Source organism: Narcine bancroftii, chromosome 1 (genome assembly GCF_036971445.1).
Source record: "Narcine bancroftii isolate sNarBan1 chromosome 1, sNarBan1.hap1, whole genome shotgun sequence".
Taxonomy (NCBI): Eukaryota; Metazoa; Chordata; class Chondrichthyes; order Torpediniformes; family Narcinidae; genus Narcine; species Narcine bancroftii.
Window position 1 is genome coordinate 265,995,242 of NC_091469.1, and position 27,019 is coordinate 266,022,260.

General features: G+C 42.4%; 1 protein-coding gene across 1 annotated transcript in view; it reads left to right on the plus strand.

Moving 5' to 3' along the window:
- LOC138751409 (protein inscuteable homolog) overlaps positions 1-27,019 on the plus strand; it is a 200,428-nt gene that overhangs the window by 15,003 nt on the left and 158,406 nt on the right. The window contains exon 4 of the mRNA XM_069913655.1: positions 18,012-18,125. Within this exon, the coding sequence (XP_069769756.1) occupies positions 18,012-18,125 (114 nt within the window). The remainder of the gene's footprint in view (positions 1-18,011; positions 18,126-27,019) is intronic.

Below are 27,019 nucleotides of genomic sequence, written 5' to 3' on the forward strand. Positions count from 1 at the left end.
TCCAGGTCAGGTCACAGGAAATTTTACTCCCAAGAACTTAAAGTTGTTTTTCCTGTCTCTGTTTCAGTGCCATTGATGTGGTCACGAGAATTATCTCCATCCCTCTTCCTCAAGTTTATAACTCCATTGTTTTACTGACATTGAGAGATATGTTGTTATCTTACCACCATGCTACTTGACTCAATTTCCTTCCTCTCTTTCATCTCCTCTGATAGCCTGTGACTATGGTGTCATCAGTGAATTTAAAGATGGTGTTGGAATGATATTTGTGGGTTGTGGGTACAGAGGGAGCATAGTATAAGAAGACTGAGTGCACATTCTACCATCTTCACTGATTGTGGTCTGTTAGATGAAGTGGATGCTGAGGCCAAAATCCCCAAGTTTGGGGATGTTTACCAGGGATATGGCATAGAAGCACAGCTACAACCAAATGAACAGTAGTTTGAAATCTTGACATCCAAGAGTTCCAGAGAAGAGTTATAGGCCAGGGAGATGGTGTCTGCCGTGGAATTATTTTGGACAATTGGCAAATTGAAGTGGGTCAAGACTGGTTGGGAGACAGAGTTGATGTGAGCCGTGACCAGCCTCTCAAAGCACTTTATGATAGTAGATGTCAGAGGTAGTCATTTCAGCCCATTGTTGTGCTTTTCTTTGGTACTGGCATATTGATGACTTTGAAATAGGTGGGAACTATAACCTGTGTCAGGAGAGAGTAAAGATATCTGTGAATAATCCCACTGATTGATCTCCACTAACCCTCAAAATGTGTCCAGGGACTTTATCTGGGCCAATCATTTTCCATGGGTTCACTCTCTGAAAGTTGACCTGACTTCAACAGTGGTGACCATGGGCACAGGAGTGCGTGAAATTATTGAGATAGATGTCACTGTGTCATTGATTCCCTGGTCATGGAGTTTATATTCCCTTAAGCTCATTGGGGAACTTGCCTTAAGTTCATTGGGGAATGTCCAGCATTCCTTTGTACACTGTGATAGCATGCACACCTTTCCATAGTCACTGATTGTCTACTATGCTCTCATGAGATCATGCTCTCAAGAAAGTTTCTTGGTCTTCCTTCATGGTCTTCTTGATAGCCTTGAGAAGATCACATTTTACTTTCAGTCAGTAAGGTTTCAGAACTATATTAATTGCTAAAATGACAAAAATATAAATCATTGGACAATGATTTAAGCCATTGGACAAATGAATTTAAGTTCAAACAGTTTTGTATCTAGACCTCTGGTGCATAAAATAGACCTATCTGTACACAGCAATTTGAAGGTCAGGCAAAAAATTGGCGGTATAACTCTGTTAATGAGAGCTGACATCAATGCTGTAATTAGGGAAGCTTTGACTTGGCAGATCATGGTATAACATTTGAATTGGTTTGGGTAGAGATAAGAACAGCAGGAACAGAAAATATTGATGAGAATTATCCATTGGCCTCTGAAGAGCTGTATTAATGTATGTATAACATGGCTAATTGTTTTTTAAATGATGAGAAATTGTTCAAAGGGACCTCTCTGACCTTCTACAGAAGTCACTGTAGAAAACTGACATGCAGATACAGCAGAAAGTTGGAAAGTAAGCAGGGTATTGGCTTTTTATTGCAAATGGATTTGAGAACCAGAGTAAAGCCCTTTTGCTGCAATTATATTTGGCCTTGGTGAGCCCACACCTCGAATATTATGTGCACCTAGAATATTATGTGCACATATCAGGTGATAAAAGATACAGTTGCTCTGCAGTGAAGATTGACCAGCCTTTTTCCTGGTATGGCAGATCTGTCAAATGAGTTGTGAGTGAATAGCGAGCTCTTCATTCTTTAGGTGTCAGAAAATGAACGGTGACAAACAAAATTCTTAAAGGGATCGACAGAGTAAATCCCCTGCTGAGGAGTTTAGTTTTCATAACTGTCCAAGGATAAAGAGGACTGAAATTAGGAATTGAAGAGTCCCCAGACTTCTCAATCTTGGAAGGCAATGGAGGCTCAGTTATTTAAAGCCCTGAGCTGCGCCAGTACTCAGCATGACAATGCTTGATGTTCTGCTATTGAGCTGGACAGACTGTGGTCTTTCCATTAGGAAGTCCAGGATCCAGTTACAGAGAGGGGTGTTGAATTCACTTTGGATATGGTTTTCATCACCTTGGCTCTGGCTATGCAGGCAGCCAATTCATCAGGGGGACACAGAGCTTCCTTTGGTGTCATCCATTTCTTCTCATCAAACCATGCATAGAAGATGTTCAGTCTGTCCAGATGGGAGGCACCATTATCCTTGCAAGATTGACTTGTGATCTATAATAGTCTCGATCCTTTGCCACATGCACCTCGTATTGCCAGTGTTGCACAGCGGTCTGTGGATCCTCACTTTAAGTTCTACCCTCCTGCTGTTTAGTCAGCCAGCAGAAACACTGATGTTGATGGAAAAAAAAAATTAGAAAGGGCTTTCTGGGATGTTTATTTGTTCAGAAATGTGGAAAGCAACCACATTGAAATGACACAGGAATCCATTTTAGCACATCCACACCACAGATAAATGTTTTCTGACAATTACAGACCTATGAAAATGGGGGCAAGGAGGATTAACTAACCCGTGAATGATCATCATTTCCAGAATAAATGTAAAACTCCATTCTGGTTGGTCTCCATAAAGTCAGAAAATTATGTCATTCCATCACTGGAGTCATCTCTTCTAATGACAAAGTCAAGAAGGAGGTGCAAAGGCCCAGGATTTGAAGCTTGCTGACCAGTACTGAGGGGATGATGGTTTTGAAAGCTGAGTTGTAATCGATGAAATGCAGTCTGATGTAAGTGTAACTGTTGTCCACGTGATCCAGGGCTGTGTGGAGAGCCAGTGAGATTGTATCTGCTGTGGAGTGATTGTGACAGTAGGTAAATTGCAGTGGGTCCAGATCTTGGCATTGACCAAATTCTCAAACGATTTCTTCATGGTAGATGTGAGTGCTACTGGGTGATGGTTATTCAGACAGCTCACAATACGCTTCTTGGGCTCTGGGATGATTGATGCCTCTTTGAAGCAGGTGGGAACCCCCCCCAATTCCAGCAATGAGATAGACAATGTCTGTGAACATTGACAAGTTGGTTGGCACAGATTTTTAGAACCCTACCAGGTATGCCATCAGAGTCTGTTGCCTTGGCAGGTTCATCCTTTTGAAAGATATTCTGATGTAAGCCTCAGAGACAGAGATCAGAGCTTTTCCACTCATGCAAGGTTCTCGCTGGTACTATTGAATTCTCTTGTTCAAAGCGAGCATAAATGTTATTCAGTTGACTGGCTAATGAAGCATCACAGCCATTTATGATGTCAGGCTTCACCTCGTGGGATGTAATGGCCTGCAAGCCCTGCCATAGCTGGTCGATATCTGATTCTATTTTTGGCTTCATCAGAGTTGCCTCTTTGCTGCTAAGATAGCTCTCTGTTGGTCATACCTGGACTTCTTGTGGCGATCTGGCTCACTGGTCCAAGATGCAATTGTTCTTGCCCTCAGTAGGTTGCAAATCCATGGCTTTTGGTTAGGTACTCATGGTATGTGCAGGTGGGCACACACTCATTCAGACAGGTCCTGGTGAAGTCGGTGATAACCATGACATATTCAAGTTTGAAAATGTGTACTTGAATATGGTCCAGTCCGCCGATTCAAAGCTGTCCTGTAGGTGCTCCTCTGCCTTACTTGACCATATCTCCAGTGTCTTCACTTCTGGTGCTGCAGTCCTCAGTCTCTGCTTGCACACCTGGAGTAGAAGTACAGCCAGATGATCAGACTTGCCTAAGTGTGGGCATGGGATGGCTTGGTAGGCGTTCTTGATGGTGGTGTAGCAGTTGAGTCCTCTGATTGCGCAGATAATATGTTGTCAGAGATTTCTTCATGTTGTCTTACTTGAAGTCGCCTACAATAATCAGGAATGCAACAGTCTCATGGCTGCCGATTACATTGCTCAGTTCTTTCAGTGCTAGCCTGATGTTAGTCGGAGGTGGAATGTACATCGCGACTAGGATGATGGCAGAGAACTCCCTCAACAGATAGAATGGATACTTGATTGCCAGATGTTTCAGGTTGGGGAAGCAGGACATATCCTTCACCTTTATGCACCATGATAAATTTATGAGGAAGTAAACACTGCCTGATGCCAGTGTCCCCTCCATGTGGTGGAATGGGAAGCCTTTGGGCTATAGCGCTGTGTCCGGAATACTCTCATTCAGCCATGTCTCAGTGAAGCACACAGACTCATTTGTTTAATTGAGGTAGGTCTGCCCTAATAGTCATTCATCATAGACCACTATCTACTCTGCCATCTCATGTCAAATTATTAATTGATTCACTAATGAAATGGACTCAGACCAGTGGCCTGCTGATTTAGTCCCCTCATTGTTCACCAGCAATTTATCCAGGCCCAATCTATACTTTTGCTATATTCAAATGGCAAGTGCATAGCATATATTCAAGAATAATGATCTCTAGAAAAAAATTTGAGCCTTGAAGAATAGAATAAATATTCACATAGTGTTCATTTTTAGCAACAAGTTATAATTGACCACACTGTAAGAAACCATAAATAGGGTAAGTCGTCTGGGACTGTACTCACTGGAATTTGGAATAATGAGAGGGGATCTTGTATAGACATATAAAATTATCAAAGGCATAAATAAGATTGAGGTCGGTAAATTGTTCCCATTGGTAGGGGAGACTAGAACTAGGGGACATAGCTGCAAAATTCATGGTACTAAATTTAGGACAGAGATGAAGAGGAACTGCTTTTCCCAGAGGGTATTGAATCTGAGGCATTCACTGCTCATTAAAGCAGTGGAAGTGACCTCAGTAAATATACTTATTCAAGGTTGGATAGAGTTCTACATAGTAAGGGAATTAAGGGATATGGGAGAAAGGCAGGTAGGTGGAGACGAGTCTATCATCAAATCAGCCATGATCATATTGAATGGTGGAGCAGGCTTGATGGGCCAGATGACCTAGTCCTGCTCCTATTTCTTGCATTTTTATGAATAGAGCAAGGGGCTAAGAACGCTGCCCTGTGGTTATCAGTTCTGATGAAGGTTTTGGAGGAGATGCTCTTACCAATCCTCACTGATTGTGTTCTGGAGGTGAGGAAGTTCATGATTCCATTACACTGTGTTGTATTGAGCTCCAGGTCTTGGAGTTTGCTGATCAGTTTTGATGGGATGATGGTGTTAAATGGTGATGGTGTAATATATGGTAGTTGGAGTTTTGATGCAATTACATCTTGCAGTGTGGAAAAATAAATTTCCTTCCATGGTAGAATATCATTGCTTTATTTCCCTTTGACATTTGTTGGTTTATGAATTACGGCGGAAAGCCACCCTAAAGGTATAAAGTAATGGGCAAGGTGTCAACACTGAGGGAATCCTTTGTATGAGAGTTTGTACAAACTGAAGGGAGGAAAGTTTCAGGGAGACATCAGAGTTGAGATTTTTTACACAGTGAATTGCAGGTATCTGGAATGCATTGATGGTGGAGGCTGGAACAGTAGGGTCATTTAAGAGACTATTGGGCAAATGCATTAAAGGAAAATAGTGGGATGTGAGGTCAGAATGGTTTAGTTTTTGTAGGTATATATGAATCAGCACCACATGAGCTGAGGAGCCTGTACTGTGCTGTAGTGTTCAATGTTCTGGTTGGTCCAAGGTAAAACCAAATGAAAGGTCCTGTTAATAGCATGGACACAATTAGGAGCAGGGAACAACAGGTGGTGGGAATATACTTAAGTTTCTCAGTATCTAGTTCCATTACTACCTCAAAATTATTTGCAGTGCGATATACATCAATGAATTCTCTTGCTGAAGGGGACAAGTATTTGTGCGGACCTTTTAAAGGACCGGAGCAAACATTGTGGATGTATAAGAGCACTATAATTTTTTTTGTCTTTATTTAAAATTCGACTCTACAACAACAGAGTTTTGGCCCATGAGCCCATTGCACCCAATTGACCTACACCCCTGCTATGCTTTTTCGAATGGTGGGAGCAAACCGGAGCACTCAAAGGAGGGAGAACATACAAACTCCTTTCAGACAATGTGGGATTCAAACCCCAGCTGCTGGCGCTGTAACAGTGCTACATTAAACATTATGCTAACTGTGCCACCCATTTGATGCAGGAGCTTGTTTCAACTGTACTGGACAACTGATAAATTTAATGCAATTTTTAAAATGTGTTTAACAATCAATTTTGATCATGTAATACTGACAGGAAATTGTGAAACTTTATGGAGCAATCAATTCTGAATATTTTAACAGCCAAAAGCTGCAAATGCTGACAATAGCAGACAATGCTGGAGACACTCAGCTGGTTCGGCAGTATCTCTGGAGAAAGAAACTGAGTTTTAGGACAATAAGGTTCAGCTAATTTTGATGAAAGGTCGTTGACTGAAGCACTCCACGCAAATGCTGTCTGATCTCTTGAGAGCCACCAGCATTTTCTGTTTTGACGTCTGAATAATTCAGTGTGAGAACTGTGGACATAATTAGAAAAATACCGAACTAAATAGTGTCAGATTTTTCCTCATGTGAATCGAACGTTGCAATGTTAAGCTCTTTATGTTTAAAGTAAATAGTTTGGTACCTGGAGAAGACAGTAACTCAGTTTGAAAGTGATTCAATTCAAGAGGCTTCTTTGATCTCTGAGCCATGTGATGGCATTTCTTGGTGTCGTGTATTGACATGGTAAAGCTAAGGCAGAACATAATAAATCAGTTGATTATTTCTGCTGTTTTTAAAGGCAGAATGTAAATGATAAAGTCCAATGTTAGAGATTAAAATAATATACATCTCATAAATAGTTTGATTATTAGCTTTTGTATGGATCAATAGAAATTAAAAAAAAAAATTTAAGGCATCTATTTGCTGTCTCAAGGGAAAGGACAATGTTACTGAGGGTGTTTTACATGGGTTATCCTTCATTGTGCGCTTTATATTGTAGGCAGACAGGGCTTGTGTACTGGTTTTACTGCTCTTTTGTGAGATGTGAAGAGAATCGATACAGAGACAGTGCTGATCTCCTTGTGGCCATTAACAGCTACAGCAGTGGAAATGAGACCACCTTGCATCAACCTGCTGATAATTATGGAGAAACTAGATTCTATGATGCAAGTGAATGGCAAGCAGATGACCAGAGAGAAACAAATATCTATCCATGGTCTGAAATTCATATTCTTACACCTAAATTATGAGGATCAGCCTAACGGTAGGCAAGATAGCGGCGGCGCTGCCATGGGTACGAACCCGCGTGGAGTGAAGGGGTAGAGATGCTGCGCTCCTGCGGGGTCCAGCCACCCAGTCGACTGCCGTCAGCTACGAGAGGGCTTGGAATGGCCCACTGAGGGAGCTGAAGGGAGTTTTTAATTTGAAATCCTGCGACGGCAGGTCTGCACCCAAGATGGTGGCGCCTATTAATCTGCATCAGCCATGAGGTGCTGCAGACTCCAGGGAAGCAGAAGACTGGAGCAGGGCACCAGAGGACGGGAAGATCACTTCCCCCACCACCACCCCTCTCCCCCCTCTGGTTTGAGAGGGAGAAGTGGAGGAGACGACCTGGGAGGACAGTGACCACAGTGGCGGACCAGTGGTGGAGGCAGGTGGGGGGGGGGGTGCTCAGAGGCTGAGGAGCAGTGGATGCGGTGGGCTGCTGGAGACTCGAGGCGAGGAACCCATGGAAACTATGGGCTGGAGGGGTGCCAGGTATCTGAATTGGGATGCGAGGAGGTGCCAAAGGCGTGGAAGAGTTCCTGACAATGTTGGAGGTTTGGATCTGGAGCTCGGGCTGCCACTGGTTTAGGCTCGTCTGTCTGTCTGTCTGTCTGTCTGTCTGTCTGTCTGTCTGTCTGTCTGTCTGTCTGTCTGTCTGTCTTTCTGTCTGTCTGTCTGTCTGTGTCTCCCTCTCCCTTTCTCCCTTTCTCCCTTTCTCCCTCTCTCCCTCTCTCCCTCTCTCCCTCTCTCCCTCTCTCCCTCTCCCTGACTGCAAGTCTAAGAACTGTAAGAGGCACTTTGGTCATTCCTTCTGGTGGCAAATCTGTTTGCCTTGCAGCAGGCAAAAATAAATTTTGGGTAATACAATGCTGTTTTATTACTGTGATAATAAATTGAATCTTGAATGTCCTTCACCAGCTGACAACTTCCAGAACAAATAAAATTAAATGCCACATAATAGGTTAGATTGGGTTTATAAAACACTCTGTCCTCTTACAGAAAGAACACGCAGATCCCCTTGTTATGTTGATTGTCTCGTGTGTTAAAATTGTTTCCTATGATTTGATTACTGTCTGGGTAGAGTAGTTGTTGGGGGAAAAAAATTCTAATCTTTCATCCCCTTTTGCTGTTCTAAATCTTGACAGTTTGAAGTCTCCTTCAAATAACTTTTAACGTGGAGTCCAGAGTTGTGGATGTCGACACAATTCAACTATAAAGGGCGCAAGAGCTAACCCCATTACTACCTCGCCTAATAATGGCTGCTACCCATATTTAAGTATATCTACTAGTGGTGGAAGAAAGCAGCTTTCAAATACATTATTCAGGAAATGTGGCAATGCAAGTTGGTGTCTTCTATTGTCAGTCAAGGTATCATGATGTATTGTTTTTCATTCTGCTTCCTTTGTAATGAAATAGAAATCTTATTTATTGTAGCTGTACCTACCAGGTCCAGCTAGACACACTGTATGCACTTCATCATGCAGTCCTTGTGGTAGAGTTTGGGATTGCAACCTTTGTATTTCTTTCCTCAAAATTGATCAACCCCATCATGTGCATGGACATTTGCCTCCTTGTATAGCTTTCACACCTGTCAACTTTGTTATGTTGTTGATAATTTTGTTAGATCATTTAATATCCAATGCACTATATCGCTGTGTTGAATCAGCCAGTTATTTTTTTCCATTAAGAATTGAGATGGTGACGGCACTGTATCGCCTACTTTTGGTGGTCACAGATTTACATTTGGAGGGGGAGGTTAGTGAACAGCGGTGGAGGGGTGATCTTGAGGGTTGAAAGGCTGCAGGTCATGTGCAGTGAGCAATCTGTGCGTTTCTGGCTGGAAACAATGGGAGGAGAGTCGGGTGGGGGGGGATTTCTGTGGATGGACTGCAGTGGGTGGTTTTAAAATTGGTTACAAATGGGGGGGGAAGAAAGATGGACCCCATCGTACTCCATCATGACACTCTTAAGATGGCATTGAAAGTCCAACCCCAGCAGCATGGCAGCACAAAGCTGTGGCATCATGGGGAGTTTAAAGTCTGTGTAGTCTGTGCTCCTTACAGTCACTCACTACGCAAAAGTCATAAATATCTGCCATTTGGGACTTCGAGGCTAAAGAGACTTTGTAGTTTACTAGTCTTACCGTGACAGAGTAGCACTGCACTGTGCTGGGGTGGATGAAGCCCTCCATGCTCCCACTGTTAAACAGGCAGCTCATCACATGACCATTTACTCCAATGTTCATCATCTATCTGGTGAGTTGGTGAGGGCTCCCTTGGCTTAGTATAATGGAAGCCAGTGTTGAGTTGCTGTCGGGCTCCATTGATGGTGAAGTGTTTGGGCATTTGTTTCCAAAATGGTGGCTCCCATGGCCCGCACGTGGTGTTGCTGGGTTTGGAAGATGGTGGCATCCAAGATGGTGGCTCCCAAGGCCTGCAAATGGTACTGCTGGGTTTAGAGGTGATCCGGATTATTACACCTTAGCATAGTGTCCTTTCTTCCCACAATTAGCACAAACTGCAATTTTCACTGGGCAGCGTTTTCTCAGCTATTTGAGCAGGCCACAGGAATAGCACTTTGGTTGCTTGTGGAGTACAGCAGCCATGGATGGATCGATGGCAGTGCCCACGGTAGCACTGAGTATGCACCTATGTTTTGGAGAGCCACCTCTAGCGTGTCCGCTAGCTCAACTGCCTTCTATAAATTGAGCTTAGCCAGATCCAACAGTCTCTGCTGGATGTAGCTTCATCTTCTGCCCATAACATGGGCATCTCTGATCAGGTCCTCCTTGTTCAACACGGCCGTCGCACCTTGCTTATGGGTAGTCAGGAGGTGCCTAGTGTCGACCTCGTTTACCTTCCTCTGGTACTGGCTTTTCAGTCTGTCCTTTGCTAATGGGTGTCTCTGATCATTGAGTATACCAGGGCCCCGACCCAGGAATACAGTATTTGTAGCCTGTCGTCCTCTGATTCACAATTGTCAAACTCAGGCCCGCGGGCCAAATTTGGACCGTGATATAATTATGTTTGGCCCGCAAGATCATATCAAATATGTATTAGAGCTGGCCCGCTGGCTGCCGCGCCAGTATAGTGCATGCACAGCTAATACTACAAATCCCAGAATGCTTTGCAAATGCGTTGGCGCCAGCCCCTCAGCCCGCTAATCGCCCCCACCTCCTCTGTTTACTTTCACTAGCATCTGTGACCTGTCGCCCAACTCACATGTAATAAACCCCTTACGAAAAATGGCCAAACGAAAGACAGAAAACAGGACCTTTCAGGACAGGTGGGAGGCAGACTATATGTTCATCATTTTAAAAGACAAACCTGTTTGTCATTGAAACAAGTTGTTGGTTTTTTGACTTGTTGGCTTGTGAAAAAAAATACATTTAAAAGGAGCTTAAAGGCTATAGAGAAATATTATTATTGAATATTTTATTTCTCATTTGTTAAAGCTTCTTCTGGAAAGAGTTTGACCAAAACTATTATTAAACATTTATTTTAATAAGAGAAAGTTTAACATTACATATGTTGAAAGAAGAGAAAACATGCAGATGTTGTTGAAAATTTTCAATAAATATTTAGTTTGGCCCACGACTTTGTCCAAGTTTTTAATTTTGGCCCACTGTGAATTTGAGTTTGACACCCCTGCTCTGATTGGACAATAGCAGACAAGGCGTGCAGGAACGCTTTGAAGGAACACAGACAAAGGTTGAAGCTGTTGGATGTGTAAGGCGATTGTGGGTCGAGGTCCAGCTTTTCTGGCTTCAAGATCTGCTCCATTATACAAAAAGACTGTTATGAATAAGGTTATCTTCAAAGACTCGAAGTTGCAGAGAAACTGATGGGTTTTTATTCACAACAGAATGGATGTCCGTCCAGGCTGGTCAACTGTCCTGGACTGAGCAGGGGGCTGTGGCACAATCACCTTTAATCAGAGGGAGGAACCTCAGGCACAGTCAGCAAGGGGCTACATCCAAACATAGATACAGCATGCCCAAACATAGATACAGTGGTTTACCACAGTCACTGTGTTGAAACAGTCAGTTATTTTTTATAATAAGAATTGAAAAGGTGATGGTTGGAGTCAAGGAGGTATTGAGAGCTTGTCATTTAGCAGACAATGGGTTTAGTGAGATAAATAGAGAGAAACTCTTCTGATTGTGTTCAAAAAGGGGGTACACAGTAAACAATTCTCAACCAAGGGCAGAGATTTAAGGTAAAGGAAATTGGATAAATATTATATAAAACATAATTGCAGCAGTTACAGGAAAATAATCAGGGCGTGATCCAATTCCATTCTTCTGAAGTGCTAACAAAGGCAAATCAGTTGTTCTGTCTGTTTGTGGTTCTATGTTCCCTTTTGTAAAATCAGAAATAATTCAATATGCTGGCCTAATTATAGCAAAACTACAATCAAGAATTGTCAGCCTCAGCTAGTGAAAGATAAGCAAAAAGCCTTTGATATCTTAAATGATGCTATTCATCTTGTTTCTACTGTTTTACAATGTCGGACTTCACTTACTTTGCAGAGGGACTTGATTGAATGAATGTGAGTCGTCCTATCTCAATATATTTATATCCACTTACCAGCTAGCAAATGCAAATAATGGATAGGGTCAATCCAGTAACAATTCCTAAACATTCCATTTTCCAAAACTGAGATTTTGTATGGAATGTTCTTTTTTAAAAAAAAAAGATTTATAGGATATGGACATGTCTTTCAAACTCAGTGCTTTAAGGTGGTGGTGAGCTTCCTTCTGGTACTGCTGGAGAATCCCTGGTTGCTGTGTGTTAGAGCTTTCAGTACCTGTATTCTCATTACATGGTGATGGATCCAGAGTGATGGATTTCCAATTCAAGACTGGAAAGAAAGTTGCAAGTAGAATTGCACCTATTGCCTTGTCTACTCGGTGGTCAAGTTCCTAGGTCTGATAGCTATTGTCATAGAGTAAATGTTGATTACCCCTTCCATTGCAGTCTTCCTTAATACTTATCAATGGACCTTCCTATAACATTCACTGGGGCTAAAGGGACCATTTGTTTAGAATACATAATTTCCTTTATTATTTAGCTGGTCCATGATCTTCCATCTTTGCAAGGAATATTGTAGTAGTCTGCTGACACTTTGATTGTAGTATAAGCACAGAAATGCTGGAGGAACTGAGCAGGTATCACAGCATCTGTAGGAGATAAATATATATAACTAACATTTGGGGCATGAACTCTTTTTCAAGGTTATCTTCAAGAAGGGCTCAGGTCCAAAATGTCAGTCATATTTTTCTTTGGCTTGGCTTCGCGGACGAAGATTTATGGAGGGGTAATGTCCACGTCAGCTGCAGGCTTGTTTGTGGCTGACAAGTCCGATGCGGGACAGGCAGACACGGTTGCAGCGGTTGCAAGGGAAAATTGGTTGGTTGGGGTTGGGTGTTGGGCTTTTCCTCCTTTGTCTTTTGTCAGTGAGGTGGGCTCTGTGGTCTTCTTCAAAGGAAGTTGCTGCCCGCCGAACTGTGAAACGCCAAGATGCACGGTTTGAGGCGATATCAGCCCACTGGTGGTGGTCAATGTGGCAGGCACCAAGAGATTTCTTTAGGCAGTCCTTGTACCTCTTCTTTGGTGCACCTCTGTCTCAGTGGCCAGTGGAGAGCTCGCCATATAACACGATCTTGGGAAGGCGATGGTCCTCCATTCTGCAGATGTGACCTATCCAGCGCAGTTGGATCTTCAGCAGCGTGGATTCGATGCTGTTGGCCTCTGCCATCTCGAGTACTTCAATGTTGGAGATGAAGTCGCTCCAATGAATGTTGTGGATGGAGCGGAGACAATGCTGGTGGAAGCGTTCTAGGAGCTGTAGGTGATGCCGGTGGAGGACCCATGATTCGGAGCCGAACAGGAGTGTGGGTATGACAACAGCTCTGTATACGCTAATCTTTGTGAGGTTTTTCAGTTGGTTGTTTTTCCAGACTCTTTTGTGTAGTCTTCCAAAGGCACTATTTGCCTTGGCGAGTCTGTTGTCTATCTCTTTGTCAGTCATATACCTTTACTCCTAAGGACGCTGCAAGACCTGCTGAGTTTCTCCAGCATTTCTGAACCTTCAGGTATATTGTAGTAGCTCCTTCCAAATAGAAATAGGTGAGTAACAGATTGGAAGCTGCACAGGTGAGGCCCAAGGTTTTCCCATCTAAGTTAAAGGGGCTTGTGTTCGGAGCTAAACTTGGGCCTGTGTCTCACAATAAAATGTAGGTGCATCAGTTGAGTAGACAAGGCAATAGGTGCAATTCTACTTGCAACTTTCTTTCCAGTCTTGAATTGAAAATCCATCACTCTGGATCCATCACCGTGTAATGAGAATACAGGTACTGAAAGCTCTAACACACAGCAACCAGGGATTCTGCAGCAGTACCAGAAGGCATTCATCATTCATTTTCATTTGTTCTATTTTGTGAAATAAAAGCGATTAATGAACAACCTGTATTGTGCATAGACACCATTTAATTGAGTGATTGAGGTAATATTTTATTATTAGGTTGAGTCCAAAGAAAGAGAAAATATAATTCTTCCTCATAAGAAGCTTAGTTATTTATAATATAGAAGTGGAAAGATATGCAACAAGTTTAAAAAAACAAAAAAAAATTCCTTTTTTTTCCCCCGTTGTCTGCCTCTAAAAGAAATCCTCTTCCATTCATTATCGCGTTTGTTTGGCAGTAGGAATTATTAAACCTTGGACACTAGCAACACTACAAGCTTGTATATTTCTTAAGAAAACTCGTATGTTATGTAAGTGGTTTGAATTTGTTTATTTTGTACATATCTAACAGTTGGAATGTGAATTGTAAGCTTCAGTGGACAGTGAATTATTCCATAACTTTTATTTTGCAATAACGGTCAGTTTTTATCATGGGTTCCAGTTTCCTTTAACAATTGCTCTTCCTTTATTTTTATTAGATTTTTTCCCCCCTGGGTTTCATATTATTACAAATTGAGCAAATTAATCTTGTCCTTTTAAATGTCCAGGCAAATACCTCTGCTCATACTTATTGGCCACTTTACGATGTTCCAGTTGAGAAGGTTCGTTAAAATTGATGCAGTGAACAAACTGCCTCGGCATAGAATTCTACACAACAGAGTTAGAGATAAAGTCACACACCCTGTTGAAATGCCTCGAGGGCCTTTTGGCAATGTTACCTCTTGTAATTGCTCTGACATTATCACAGAGCTCTCCACTGGCCACTGTGACAGAGGTGCACTAAAGAAGAGGTACAAGGACTGCCTAAAGAAATCTCTTGGTGCCTCCCACATTGACCACCGCCAGTGGGCTGATCTCGCCTCCAACCGTGCATCATGGTGCCTCACAGTTTGCCGGGCAGCAACCTCCTTTGAAGAAGACTGCAGAGCCCACCTCACTAACAAAAGACAAAGGAGGAAAAACCCAACACCCAACCCCAACCCACCAATTTTCTCTTGCAACCGCTGCAACCGTGCCTGCCTGTCCCGCATCGGACTTGTCAGCCACCAACGAGCCTGCAGCTGATGTGGACATTACCCCTCCATAAATCTTCGTCCGCGAAGCCAAGCCAAAGATCACAGAGAGATGTGCTGACTTTTTACTTTGTGCATTTGCGGTACAGTTATTTTGGAAAATGGAATGTTTAGGAATTGTTACTGGATTGACCCTATCCATTATTTGCATTTGCTAGCTGGTAAGTGGATATAAATATATTGAGATAGGACGACCCACATTCATTCACTCAAGTCCCTCAGCAGCAAAACCAAGAAGTACTTTTGAATTGACGTCACTATCATTATATAGGAAATGAAGTGATCTTTTGCACAAGAAGTTCCTCCAAGATGTGAATTGCCAGATATGTATCTTAAGATTAATAGAAAGGCCAATAGGTGATAAGGTATAGGACAAAAGATGTGAGATTTGGAGAGACCAGTAGCCCTCAATTTAAGCAATGCCCATCCATGCCTAGTCCCATTGTTTCCACCTCTTCTTACTGATTCCTGGCCTTGTTTTCTTATTCTGCACAAATGTTTAAGGTCAGCACCAAATATTTGGTGTCAGTGCCTTTCCCAACCCCCAGACTTTGAATCTAAACACTTTCAGATTTTATTTACTCGTGATGCATGTTTGATACTTGAGCTGAGACCAAAAGGTTTTAGTGAACCAGACAGAACAAATTCAATAAATGAGGCAAATTTATTTCCGATATTTGACTAATCAGTTTATTAGGATGTAATACAAATCTATCTCTGCTTTAACTTCAGTGTAACAAACCTGTATTGTGCTACTTTGATTTATAGATCTTTAGCAGCTAGCCAGGGTGCATTTATCCTTCATATTCTGCAGAATGGTATTGGATAAAAGCAAGGGTTTCACAGGGAAATAAAAAAAGACTTACTTGAACCTCACAAGGATGTCAAGATGGAAGAGTTTTAGCTTAATACGGCATCATGATTCTGCAGAGATGTAGTGGACCAAAGGGCTTGTTCCTTTGCTGAGCTGTTTTATGTTCTACAAGAATGCTTTGCACCACATCCAGTTTTGTCTTGTGATTTCTGATCTTCTGCAATTTGTGTTGCTTTAAAAGCGGCAGTAAGTCTATAGGATCCAGTACAAATTGCTTCATGTGGAACCTGAGAAACTGTTCCAAGTAGAATTATTAACCATTCTGTTTGTTATTTTTATGGTATCAACACATTGCATTGAATGCAAAAACAATTCTGAGTTTTGATTTACTTCTCTCCTCCCCTTCTGGTTCTCTTTATTGAAATCCTATTGAAAACTCACAAGTTCATCTTGTACTACTCACATTTAAATTGCATGTTTTGATCAATTCTTGGATCTGACTGGAGTGTTTCAGCTCATCTGGTTTGCAATCTTCCAAAATAACTGGCTAATCTAAACTCTTCAAGAGTACAAGTTGCCAAGAGACAGAAGAAGTTACTCTTCTGTCCTCTAGTAACTAACTATTTAAATGTTTCTTTCCTGCTGCCTTCCACTCTTATTTCCATCTTCACTTCCAAACTTGTTGATGAATCTTAGGTTTTCCTGGAGAGTAAAAGTTAACACAGCTTCTTTAGTCCACCAGTAAATGTCTACCATATATACTTGTGCCATTGTCAAAATTTTGCTCGACTTTTCGGGCCAAAAAAGGGAAGTTGACTTCCCTTGTCAAGTACCCGCAGTCGTGACATCAGGGGATCAGATAGGCGGGCAACCTCTTCCCTGCTCCTCCTCTACTTATGCCACTGACTTGAGGATGATAATCACCTTGAACAAAAAAAACAGTAACTCCCATTATTCGAGCTGGCATACGTCTGGAACAAGTGAAGACCAAACATGATATCAAAGTTCAGACTAAAAGGACAGGTGGAAAGTGGAAACATAATAAAACCTGTTGGGATCAATTTGAGAACAATGTATCTCCATGTCGACAAAATATTGATCTATGAGATGTACTGTATTGGTACAGGCAAAACATTGCAGTGGTACCCCAATGATTACTTCATTAATGGGCTTCCCATTTTAGTATATGGTTGCCCAAAGGACAATGGGCTATTTGGTTCTGAAAATGAGTTTGGGAGAATTGAACTGCTGATTGTTGGCCTTTATGAAGCCTGGAATTTGGAGATGAGGTAATAGTTTTCGAGTTAGGTAAATGCCTATGGTCTTATCATTAGGATCAGTTCTGGATTGGTTTGGTGAGATAAAAGGGCCAGGTGAATTTATTAAGGGGCACACGGAAAAGCATTGTTAGTCAAATTGATTCAACAGTTAGGTAATGGGTCAGATATTAGGTGTCAAGGTAATGCTCCTGGACTTGGCGGTTGTGATCTTGATTGGGGCATATGGGTTGCTTGTTGGATCAGTGACCAGATAAGGAATGGTGGAAGGTTTAGTAAGGGTTTAGAGATCAGGGATGATCTTCAGGAATCTTGTTAAACAGCTAAGTTTGCAATACTCGAAGAGCTGGAGAAGCTCAGAAACTATAGGAAGCAAAGGATGACCAACATTCAGGCCTGATCCCTTCAAGATGTGAGGAAAAAGCAGGTGGGTGCATGAATAAATCTGGGATCAAGATCTAGTAACTAGGTTTGAGGGTCTTGAGAATGCAGAAGGGCGAGGGTTGAGGTGGAAGTGTTGTATTCGGGTTCTGGATTGTCAAGGTCCTGGGTGTCTGGAGAAAAGGTGGATGCTTCCATGTTGTTATCATGGTGGAATGAGTACATTTGTCCACGAGGAACACTACACGTAACCTGATATCACGTGATGCAAATCCGATGAGTGGGCACTGCTGGAGACGCAAGCAAATTCAGATGGTGGCGTCTGGAATAAAAACCAAACTGCTGGAAGTCCTCAGCAGGCCGAACACATCTGCACAGTTTGGAGGGAGTGGGAGAAGGTTGAGATTTTGATCCTACATTAGGACTGTGTATTCGTGCTGCGATGCGCGAGGTATTAGAAAATGCAATCAGGGTGGCTGCTTTCACACTTTGCTCCATCCAAAGGTCACTTTTAGTTGCAGAACAGTGAAATAAACAGCACTGCACAACCGTCATTTCCTAGGGAATTGTTTCCTTGCAGAAAGCAGAAATGATGTTTGTGCAACTAGGTCTTTTCTGGATGTTAACACTGCAATTAAAACACCTCAAATATACTGCATAATTAGTATCTGTGTGAGGCTTGAAGTCACACATTTATGTCACACCATTACATTCACAGAAGGGAATGGCTGATAGTTATTATCACATTGTCTTGTTTTACAGGGCCTAGTGAATCAACTTGATACAGAAACCAACCTATACAACATTGAGACAGCAATCAGTGGCCTCGTTGGGCTAACGCAGGAAGGTGCACATTTATGCCATATCATAGCTAAGGTAAAGTGGAATTCTTGATCTTTTTGTTTTAGGGGATATAGAACAAATATGTACTAGAAATGTTGTGTTAAGATGCATTTTACTAATTGGTTGAATGAAAAGCTTGCAAATTAATGTGTAGCTTCACTTTATTATTTCTGACTTGCTACTCCCAGAAACATTTTCTTTCCTTCATTGACCATTTATTTTTCCTATGAGCTTCCACTTTTGCTCCTCAATTCTTAAATATGTTCAACTGTCCAAAACACAATATCTGAGACAACAATGACTTTCTTGTATCCTTCTGAAGTTTCTCTTCGTCGGAGGTGACCCTGAGCAGCGTTGATGAGAATTTCCAATGGAATGCTTCTAATTGGCTCCCAAAGCTTCATTCCTTATGGAATTTGCTCTACCACCGCAATTGGATTGAACCATTTCCTGAAGTGGACTGCCATTGATGTATCTTGTTGGCTGTATAGAAGCAAGTGTGGGTGAGGGAGCGAGTGTGGGTGAGGGAGCGAGTGTGGGTGAGGGAGCGAGTGTGGGTGAGGGAGCGAGTGTGGGTGAGGGAGCGAGTGTGGGTGAGGGAGCGAGTGTGGGTGAGGGAGCGAGTGTGGGTGAGGGAGGGAGTGTGGGTGAGGGAGGGAGTGTGGGTGAGGGAGCGAGTGTGGGTGAGGGAGCGAGTGTGGGTGAGGGAGCGAGTGTGGGTGAGGGAGCGAGTGTGGGTGAGGGAGCGAGTGTGGGTGAGGGAGCGAGTGTGGGTGAGGGAGCGAGTGTGGGTGAGGGAGCGAGTGTGGGTGAGGGAGCGAGTGTGGGTGAGGGAGCGAGTGTGGGTGAGGGAGCGAGTGTGGGTGAGGGAGCGAGTGTGGGTGAGGGAGCGAGTGTGGGTGAGGGAGCGAGTGTGGGTGAGGGAGCGAGTGTGGGTGAGGGAGCGAGTGTGGGTGAGGGAGCGAGTGTGGGTGAGGGAGCGAGTGTGGGTGAGGGAGCGAGTGTGGGTGAGGGAGCGAGTGTGGGTGAGGGAGCGAGTGTGGGTGAGGGAGCGAGTGTGGGTGAGGGAGCGAGTGTGGGTGAGGGAGCGAGTGTGGGTGAGGGAGCGAGTGTGGGTGAGGGAGCGAGTGTGGGTGAGGGAGCGAGTGTGGGTGAGGGAGCGAGTGTGGGTGAGGGAGCGAGTGTGGGTGAGGGAGCGAGTGTGGGTGAGGGAGCGAGTGTGGGTGAGGGAGCGAGTGTGGGTGAGGGAGCGAGTGTGGGTGAGGGAGCGAGTGTGGGTGAGGGAGCGAGTGTGGGTGAGGGAGCGAGTGTGGGTGAGGGAGCGAGTGTGGGTGAGGGAGCGAGTGTGGGTGAGGGAGCGAGTGTGGGTGAGGGAGCGAGTGTGGGTGAGGGAGCGAGTGTGGGTGAGGGAGCGAGTGTGGGTGAGGGAGCGAGTGTGGGTGAGGGAGCGAGTGTGGGTGAGGGAGCGAGTGTGGGTGAGGGAGCGAGTGTGGGTGAGGGAGCGAGTGTGGGTGAGGGAGCGAGTGTGGGTGAGGGAGCGAGTGTGGGTGAGGGAGCGAGTGTGGGTGAGGGAGCGAGTGTGGGTGAGGGAGCGAGTGTGGGTGAGGGAGCGAGTGTGGGTGAGGGAGCGAGTGTGGGTGAGGGAGCGAGTGTGGGTGAGGGAGCGAGTGTGGGTGAGGGAGCGAGTGTGGGTGAGGGAGCGAGTGTGGGTGAGGGAGCGAGTGTGGGTGAGGGAGCGAGTGTGGGTGAGGGAGCGAGTGTGGGTGAGGGAGCGAGTGTGGGTGAGGGAGCGAGTGTGGGTGAGGGAGCGAGTGTGGGTGAGGGAGCGAGTGTGGGTGAGGGAGCGAGTGTGGGTGAGGGAGCGAGTGTGGGTGAGGGAGCGAGTGTGGGTGAGGGAGCGAGTGTGGGTGAGGGAGCGAGTGTGGGTGAGGGAGCGAGTGTGGGTGAGGGAGCGAGTGTGTGACTCCATGTAATATGTCAGGATAGATTGCAATTTGTTAACTCCTCTTCTTGCAAATCTCACCTGCTTGCATCAGCCCTGAAAAGAAAATGCTCATTCCAGTGGACCAAAATATGAGAAATTTTGTGTTGACTGGAAACAATGTTTTTCTGCTGTAACTCCTTCTATGATATTGTAGATAAATGTGTTCTATTTCAGGTATTATTTATTATGGAAATAGAGCTCTTTATTACAAAAGGTGAGATGTTATGTGTCAGTTAAGATCTCAGGAGCATAGATTTATCTCCTGAAAGCTGCTTGAATTTTTCCCTGTTGATTGCAATGAACTCGTTTTTAAAAACCATTTAAAAAAAAGTCATTTATCCCACTAGTATACTTCTGCTGCTTGGTGGTATTGAGGAATCAACACATCGATCCTGTGTAACTAGATCATAATTCTATTGTCCACAGTTCTATTCACTGTTCTTTTGGAAAGATGTGATGGATCGAAAGAAGCAGCTGGAAAGGTTTACTGCAGTGGTTCAGACATGAATGGTTGCAGATTTCAAAACACACGAGAATCTGAGGTGGTTCTCAGAACAGTGAATATTAAAGGGAGGAGTGAACAAAATGTTCCAAGTTTCCATGGGTTTGGGTAAGGAAGTAGTGGTGAGTTGTTCCTGTTAGGAGAGCCAAGGGCCAGAGAAAACCAATTTAAAGAGTGCAAAGGATCATGTTTTCACAACATGAATAGTTATGGTCCTGAGTGCACTATTTGACAGTGTAGCAAGTAGCGATTTAATTATTCTAATGGCTTTCAAAAGGTTTTTGGATAACTATTTAAAAGTAATCCATTTGTCAGACTTTGGGGAAAGAGCAAGGGAATGAGACAGACTAGAATGGTAGGAACTAAAGGGCATACTCAGGAATAGGGGAACTTTGGTGTACCTGTCCAAAAATCCCTGAAGACAGTAGCACAGGTAGATAAGGTGGTTAAAAATGCATTCAAGATGTTTTCCAGAGAATTGAACACAAAAGAAATAAGCTATGGTACAATTATATAAAACATTAATTGAGCCATAAATGAAGAAACTGATGTAATTGCACCAGAGAGGGTTAGGGTTAGAAAGGGTGCATCATGGCCAGTACTTGGGATGCATTATACAGGACAGTATGGTGGAGGAGTCACTAATCACCTTCACATGGTATCAAGATGAATATTCTAGGGGTTGATGGCTGTCTTGATTGAAAAATGCAGCAAAGTGTCTGCTAGTCAATGTGGACATAGTGGGTTACCTGGACTCTTTCATTGCTGTATGATTCTATAGCATTGCTTGGGACAGAGCATTTCAGCCTGACAAGAGACTGAAATAGGCAGAGCTTGTTTTTCATGAAGTGGAAAAATCTGAAGGAGAATGAGATTGATGTTTACGAGGAACATATCCAGGTTAGATAATGAGAAACTTACCATTGATCGTCATTCCGTAGCAAAGAGCATGGACTTAAGGTGGGGGTGGGGTGGGGTGGGGGGAGGAGTGGGGAGAGTATTAGAGTGAATTTAAGGAAGATTTATTTTTCCCAAACTGTGGTTAAAATCTGGAACACAATGTCTGAGGATCAGTACTCAAATCCCCTGGAGTTTGCAGGCGTCTCCAATGGGTTTTGTCCAGATAATTTGGTTTCCTCTCGAAGATATGCAGGCTGGTATGCTAATTTTCCTCTGTAAATTGGTCCTGGTGTGTAGGTAAGTGGTAGAATGTGGGGGGCGGAGGTTATTGGAATGTGGGGAGAATAGTTTATAGGGAAAACTAGTGGTTCATGACATGGGCAAAAAGGAACATCATATGTGCAAAGTTTTGTCCATGATCACATGGATAAGATTGGATTAAAAAATGTCAGTTTCATCAAATTAGTCAAGAACAGAAAGGTTATTAGAAGAGGGCAGTGTGTTCACACTTTTCAGAAGTTACATAAATAATGCATTGTACTTACGGACAAAGGCTGAACATGACTTTGGGGTGGATAATTTTCCGAAAGGTGAATAGATTCCTTCAAGTGGAGAATTGGGAGAAAGAGTGGCAAGATGTAACAGTTGCAGGTTCCATCCTGGAAGGAGTCTACCAGTTTCTTGTCACAATTTCTAAAAAAAAACACATTTGTGTTCACTTTTAAAAATGAATGATTATCTTTCAGAGTGAGCTTTATAAAGTAACTGGAACTTTCTGAGAAAAACATAGATACAATTATGAATCCCTGCTGAAAGATACAGTGCAAATTCCTGACACAGGTGTTGAAATGCAAGGAAATTTATGTCTGTGTATGTAATATGCTCATTATTTCCTTTAAATTAGAAATGAGTGTACCAGGTGATTTAAAAAAAAACATACCATCATGTCCTAATTGTCTTTTGCATTCATAATGTAGATTGTTGCAATCAATATTCTTGTTGAAATATCAAATCCTTTTTGACAGTGGAATGATTTGGAGATGTAGTACAAAAATAATGTATTGTGCTCTTAAACAGCTAATTTTTAAAAATAAAGGCCTGTACAATTTAATTCTCCAACACACAGAAAACATATCCATATGCACTGGTTGACAATGTTGTCTTGTTCTGTCAGCTGCTTGTAAACTTGAAATATTTAATGAATTGATAATGGCTTCTATTAGAATATTTATTTCTAAATTGATCAAGAAGACCTTACGAAGCACATGATACATTCACTTCCCAACAACTACATATCAAATATAACGAATACACATCAAATATAACGAAAACCACCTCTGACTTCTCTAAGTTAGAATACTGCTTCCTGGGCATGAAGAGGTTCAAATACAGTTCTAAGTCAGTATAAAAATGGTAAGAATATAGAGTTAGATACTGATCCAAACACAAAGAAGCTCTACAATATTAGATATATCATCTAGTTTAAACTACAACAGGTGACAGCTAAAATAGGAACAACAATTTCAGAAGCAGATAACCAGATTTTTAAATTAATATGCCCAGAGTGTTGCCACAGTTTGTTTATAGTGGTAATGCAGTCAGCTCTTTCCTTTTGGGGGGCGTGGGGGATGGTTAGCCAAATTTCTGAAATCACGCTATAGATTAATGTTCAGCGATATTGGCTGTTTATGAAGATGTGTGTAAAGATTCACTTTATAAATGTGTAAATTTAATAAATTATATCCCTATAAAGTCAGAAAGGAAGTAAAAACTGACAGTTTCTGTTTGGGTTGACGGAAATGGAGCACTTGAGACACTGAAGATGAAACCAAAGCGGTTTGCAAACTTTAAAAATATAATCTGTGATCCACTTGCACCTCTCCACCCCCCCAAAAAATGTCAATTAATCTTAATTGATCAAGATTTTGTCAGCTTATTGAGCAAATGAATACAAGGTCAAATGCATTCATGTACTGCATAGTGATACCTTGAGAATGATAAAAGATGAGGTACTGGTTGTGTCATTCTTTTCATGAATATGGAAAAGGTGCTCTTTGTATAGAAACCGACAGCCCACATAAGATAATTTATTAATGAGTAAAACAGTCACACTACAGTTCTTTGGACATTTTATTTAAATACGTTCCCATACATGCAATCATAGCCAAATGTAAAATGGAATAAGCAAATATTAATATCAAGTCCATTATACATAATGTTATCAAACCCCAACCCCCTCCCCTTTACAAAACCTCAAAAAAAAAAAGAAAGAATTAAGAAAAAGCATAGATAAGAGAGAAAAAAAAAAACAAGAATAGAAACCTGGTTGCCAGAGGACACCCCTCACCACACGGCTCTATTTGTATCTTTTAGTACTTCCAAGGAGGTTAACGATGTTTCGAAGTTTAGGGAAAACATCTATAAATTAATTCCTGCATTTTGTAAATATGGGCTCCGACTTTTCAAAAATACATCATTTTTATTTCACACACAGTACATTTTGTGATACTGTAAGGACATACCTAATCAGTGACCTCCTTTCATTATTTTGAGAAAATGCAAATGTTTTGTTTTGAGTTCTCCAGTATTCATCTGTCATGACATTCATTAAGCATAATCACAGCAGGAACTGGGGGAAAAAGTATTATTCTTTTCAGAGCAGTAATTATGTGAGGGTGCACACTAAATAAAATGGAAATATTCTATTTTTTGGAAGGGTACCAATTTTAACAAGGCAATAGTAGACAGTTACAGCACTCTTTCATCCACAGGTGACTTCAGTGAAATGTTATATCAGGAAAAAAAATCTCTAAAGTGGTATAACACAAATCATGACCTAAAGATTCATTGAATTGTGCAGCATGGAAACAAACCTTTTGGTTCATTGAGTTTGCACTGATAATCAGGCACCCATTTTATTCTCTGACATTCCCATCAGGTTCTCTCACTCACTTGTGCGCTAGGGATGACTTGAGAGCATCACTTCATCTTTGGAATGCTGAGAAAATGGAAGTGCTAAGAGGTAACCCACAAGGTTGCAGGGAGAATTTGAAAACACCACACAGGTGGCAATGGAGGTCAGGACTGTTCTCAGATCGCTATTGTATTAATTGCTCCATTGTGTCACCCACCTTTCAAAACAGGTGAAGTGTTGCTGAAGACCAGGAAATAATGCCATGTTATTTACTCATGGCACAAGGGATATGCAGGAGAGGTTGGATGTTATTGGTGATCTGTTTGCCACTGGATGTAGAGAATTTGGTGTGGCAACTTGCTGGAGGAGCAGCTGGTTCCATCAAACCCTCAATCTGAAGTTGATCTTTATCTCTCAATTCTTGGGGTAAAGTAGGAGAGATTTATATTGCAGATGAGGGGACTTCTTCACCCAGAGAGCAGTGATTTCCTGGAATGAGCTGCTTAAGAGAATGGTTGACAATGACTATTTAGATGAGCACCGAATTGTTTAAACGTGGAAAACTATGTCCCAGTTTATGGGACATGGGATTAATGTAGAAGTGTGGCAATTGGAAAAGATGGGCTGAATGGCCTGTTCTCCCATCGTAGACTCCATGATTCTAGCAGAGAAGTTGTCCTGCAAATTATTAAACTGCAGTGATGAGATCTATTTGCTGTGTTTCTACTATTTGAGCTATTGATAATTTATCAGTTGGGTCCCATGTTGTTCATTGAAATGGTTAACGTGATATTTTAATTTGAACCTCAAATGAAGCTTTATAAGTGATTTCTCCTGGCTGAATGATTATGCTCTTGATGCTCGCGTCTATTCACCTCCTAAATCGATACAGGAAAGTTCGATCAATATATTGTTATGTGCACTACACTGTCAGTTGCCGTAGCTAAAACATTGACCATTGTTAGTATTATTAGTAAAGTATTATTAGTATGGTCAGGAGCCTAATCATCTGCAGTGTGAGGTTTGTCCAGAGGTCATAGTTGTTGAAGGAAAGTGCCTCTCGCTCTCATTGTCTGCAAACCAAGAAGATGTTTATTGTGGTTGACATTATTATGATATAATATTGTGTTGGTTCTCTTGGATAATTATTGATGGAAATGCATTGTTAAGGATTAAAATGGGGAGTAAATGTGGGTCGGAACCTAACGGCTGATGAGAAAAATATCTATTAAGATATCTAATTGCTCATTCCTCTTTGTTCTGTTGGCATGTAATGGTGTCTCAAAAAAAGGCTTCCTCATCCTCCAGCTGTTTTTGTGATAGTCATTGTCCAGTATCTGTACCTGGTGTACCTCAGGATGCAGGCCTGCAGACTGTTCTTCCTCCACTACTGTCTATGTTCTGCACAGCACTCTTGGATTGACGCTACCACCTGAACCATTTTATTGATACTTCTTGTGCCTTTGTAGTGTGGTTTGTGGAGGGTTATGTGGCTTCTTCATCAGGGACCTGGTGGGAGTGTGGATTGCGGAGAGTTATGTGACCTCTCTGACTGGCTCTGAGTCAGAAGTCACCTCACCTGCCGGTCAAGTGTTTGATCTGCCTACAGATGAGGCTGATGCACTATTTGTCCTCATTGGTCGCATGGATGGGTCTTGCATTGAAAAACCCAAGCATGTGCAGTCGCTGCCTTCTTTCCTTGTTTGCAGCTGCTGCATGAAGACCAGGCTGCAGACCATGGGGAGCTCTGGAGGACATCATTCAATGGGTCCATCCTGGATCCCAAGCAGTGGGGAATGCTGGAGATCAGGTTCATTTGATATACTTATTAGTTGTATTTAATTTACTTATTGTTAGTGTGCTGTTCCTGCGAGAGATAGAGTTGATGATACTGTCTTTAACCCTGGCATTCCCAATTGGGACTTGGAATGTTTAGTAGTGATTTATTTGCACCAGGTATGGAGTTACTTGTGTATTATTCTGGGTTGGTCTATGTGAGTCTATGCTCTTTTGTGAATTGCTCTGTGAGTAAATAAAACTCGTGTCCAGCTTTGATTCTCTTTGAATCCACCGAACCTCTTCTTGAACAGATTAGTCTTTTAATGCAGCCATACTCTACAGCTGTTATATATGCTGGTAAGCAGTTACCAAATGCAACCCTTGAACCTGGGATCCAATCTTCCAGGTAATGGTGGTGAATGTGGCAGGCAATTGAATCTTTATCAGGGTGAAGAACTTAATTTTTCTTTTGAAGTGGATGATGTTGATCACAAGGAATATCAGATGATTCACAACCAGATGGATATTGAGTAAACAATTATGGCTATTATTGGAAGCCCTTGGTGTTGAACTGATCTTGTGGAACCTAGTAGTGTTGGTAAACCCCATTGCCTGAGATACCATCATTGGAATCAAAATAGTTTAAATCATTTTCTTTTTGCTGTAGAAGGCTGAGGTGACTCTCATATGCTGCGGTGAGCTGCATATTGTGAGACAAGGGAGAGATCAACTTGGAATGGGAACTTTTGAGTGGTCATGCCTGTTAGCTCCACAGGGACAGCAATGTGAATGAAGATCTTGCCCTGAAGTCCCCAACTCATCTTGCACATCCAGCTTGACAAAACTTT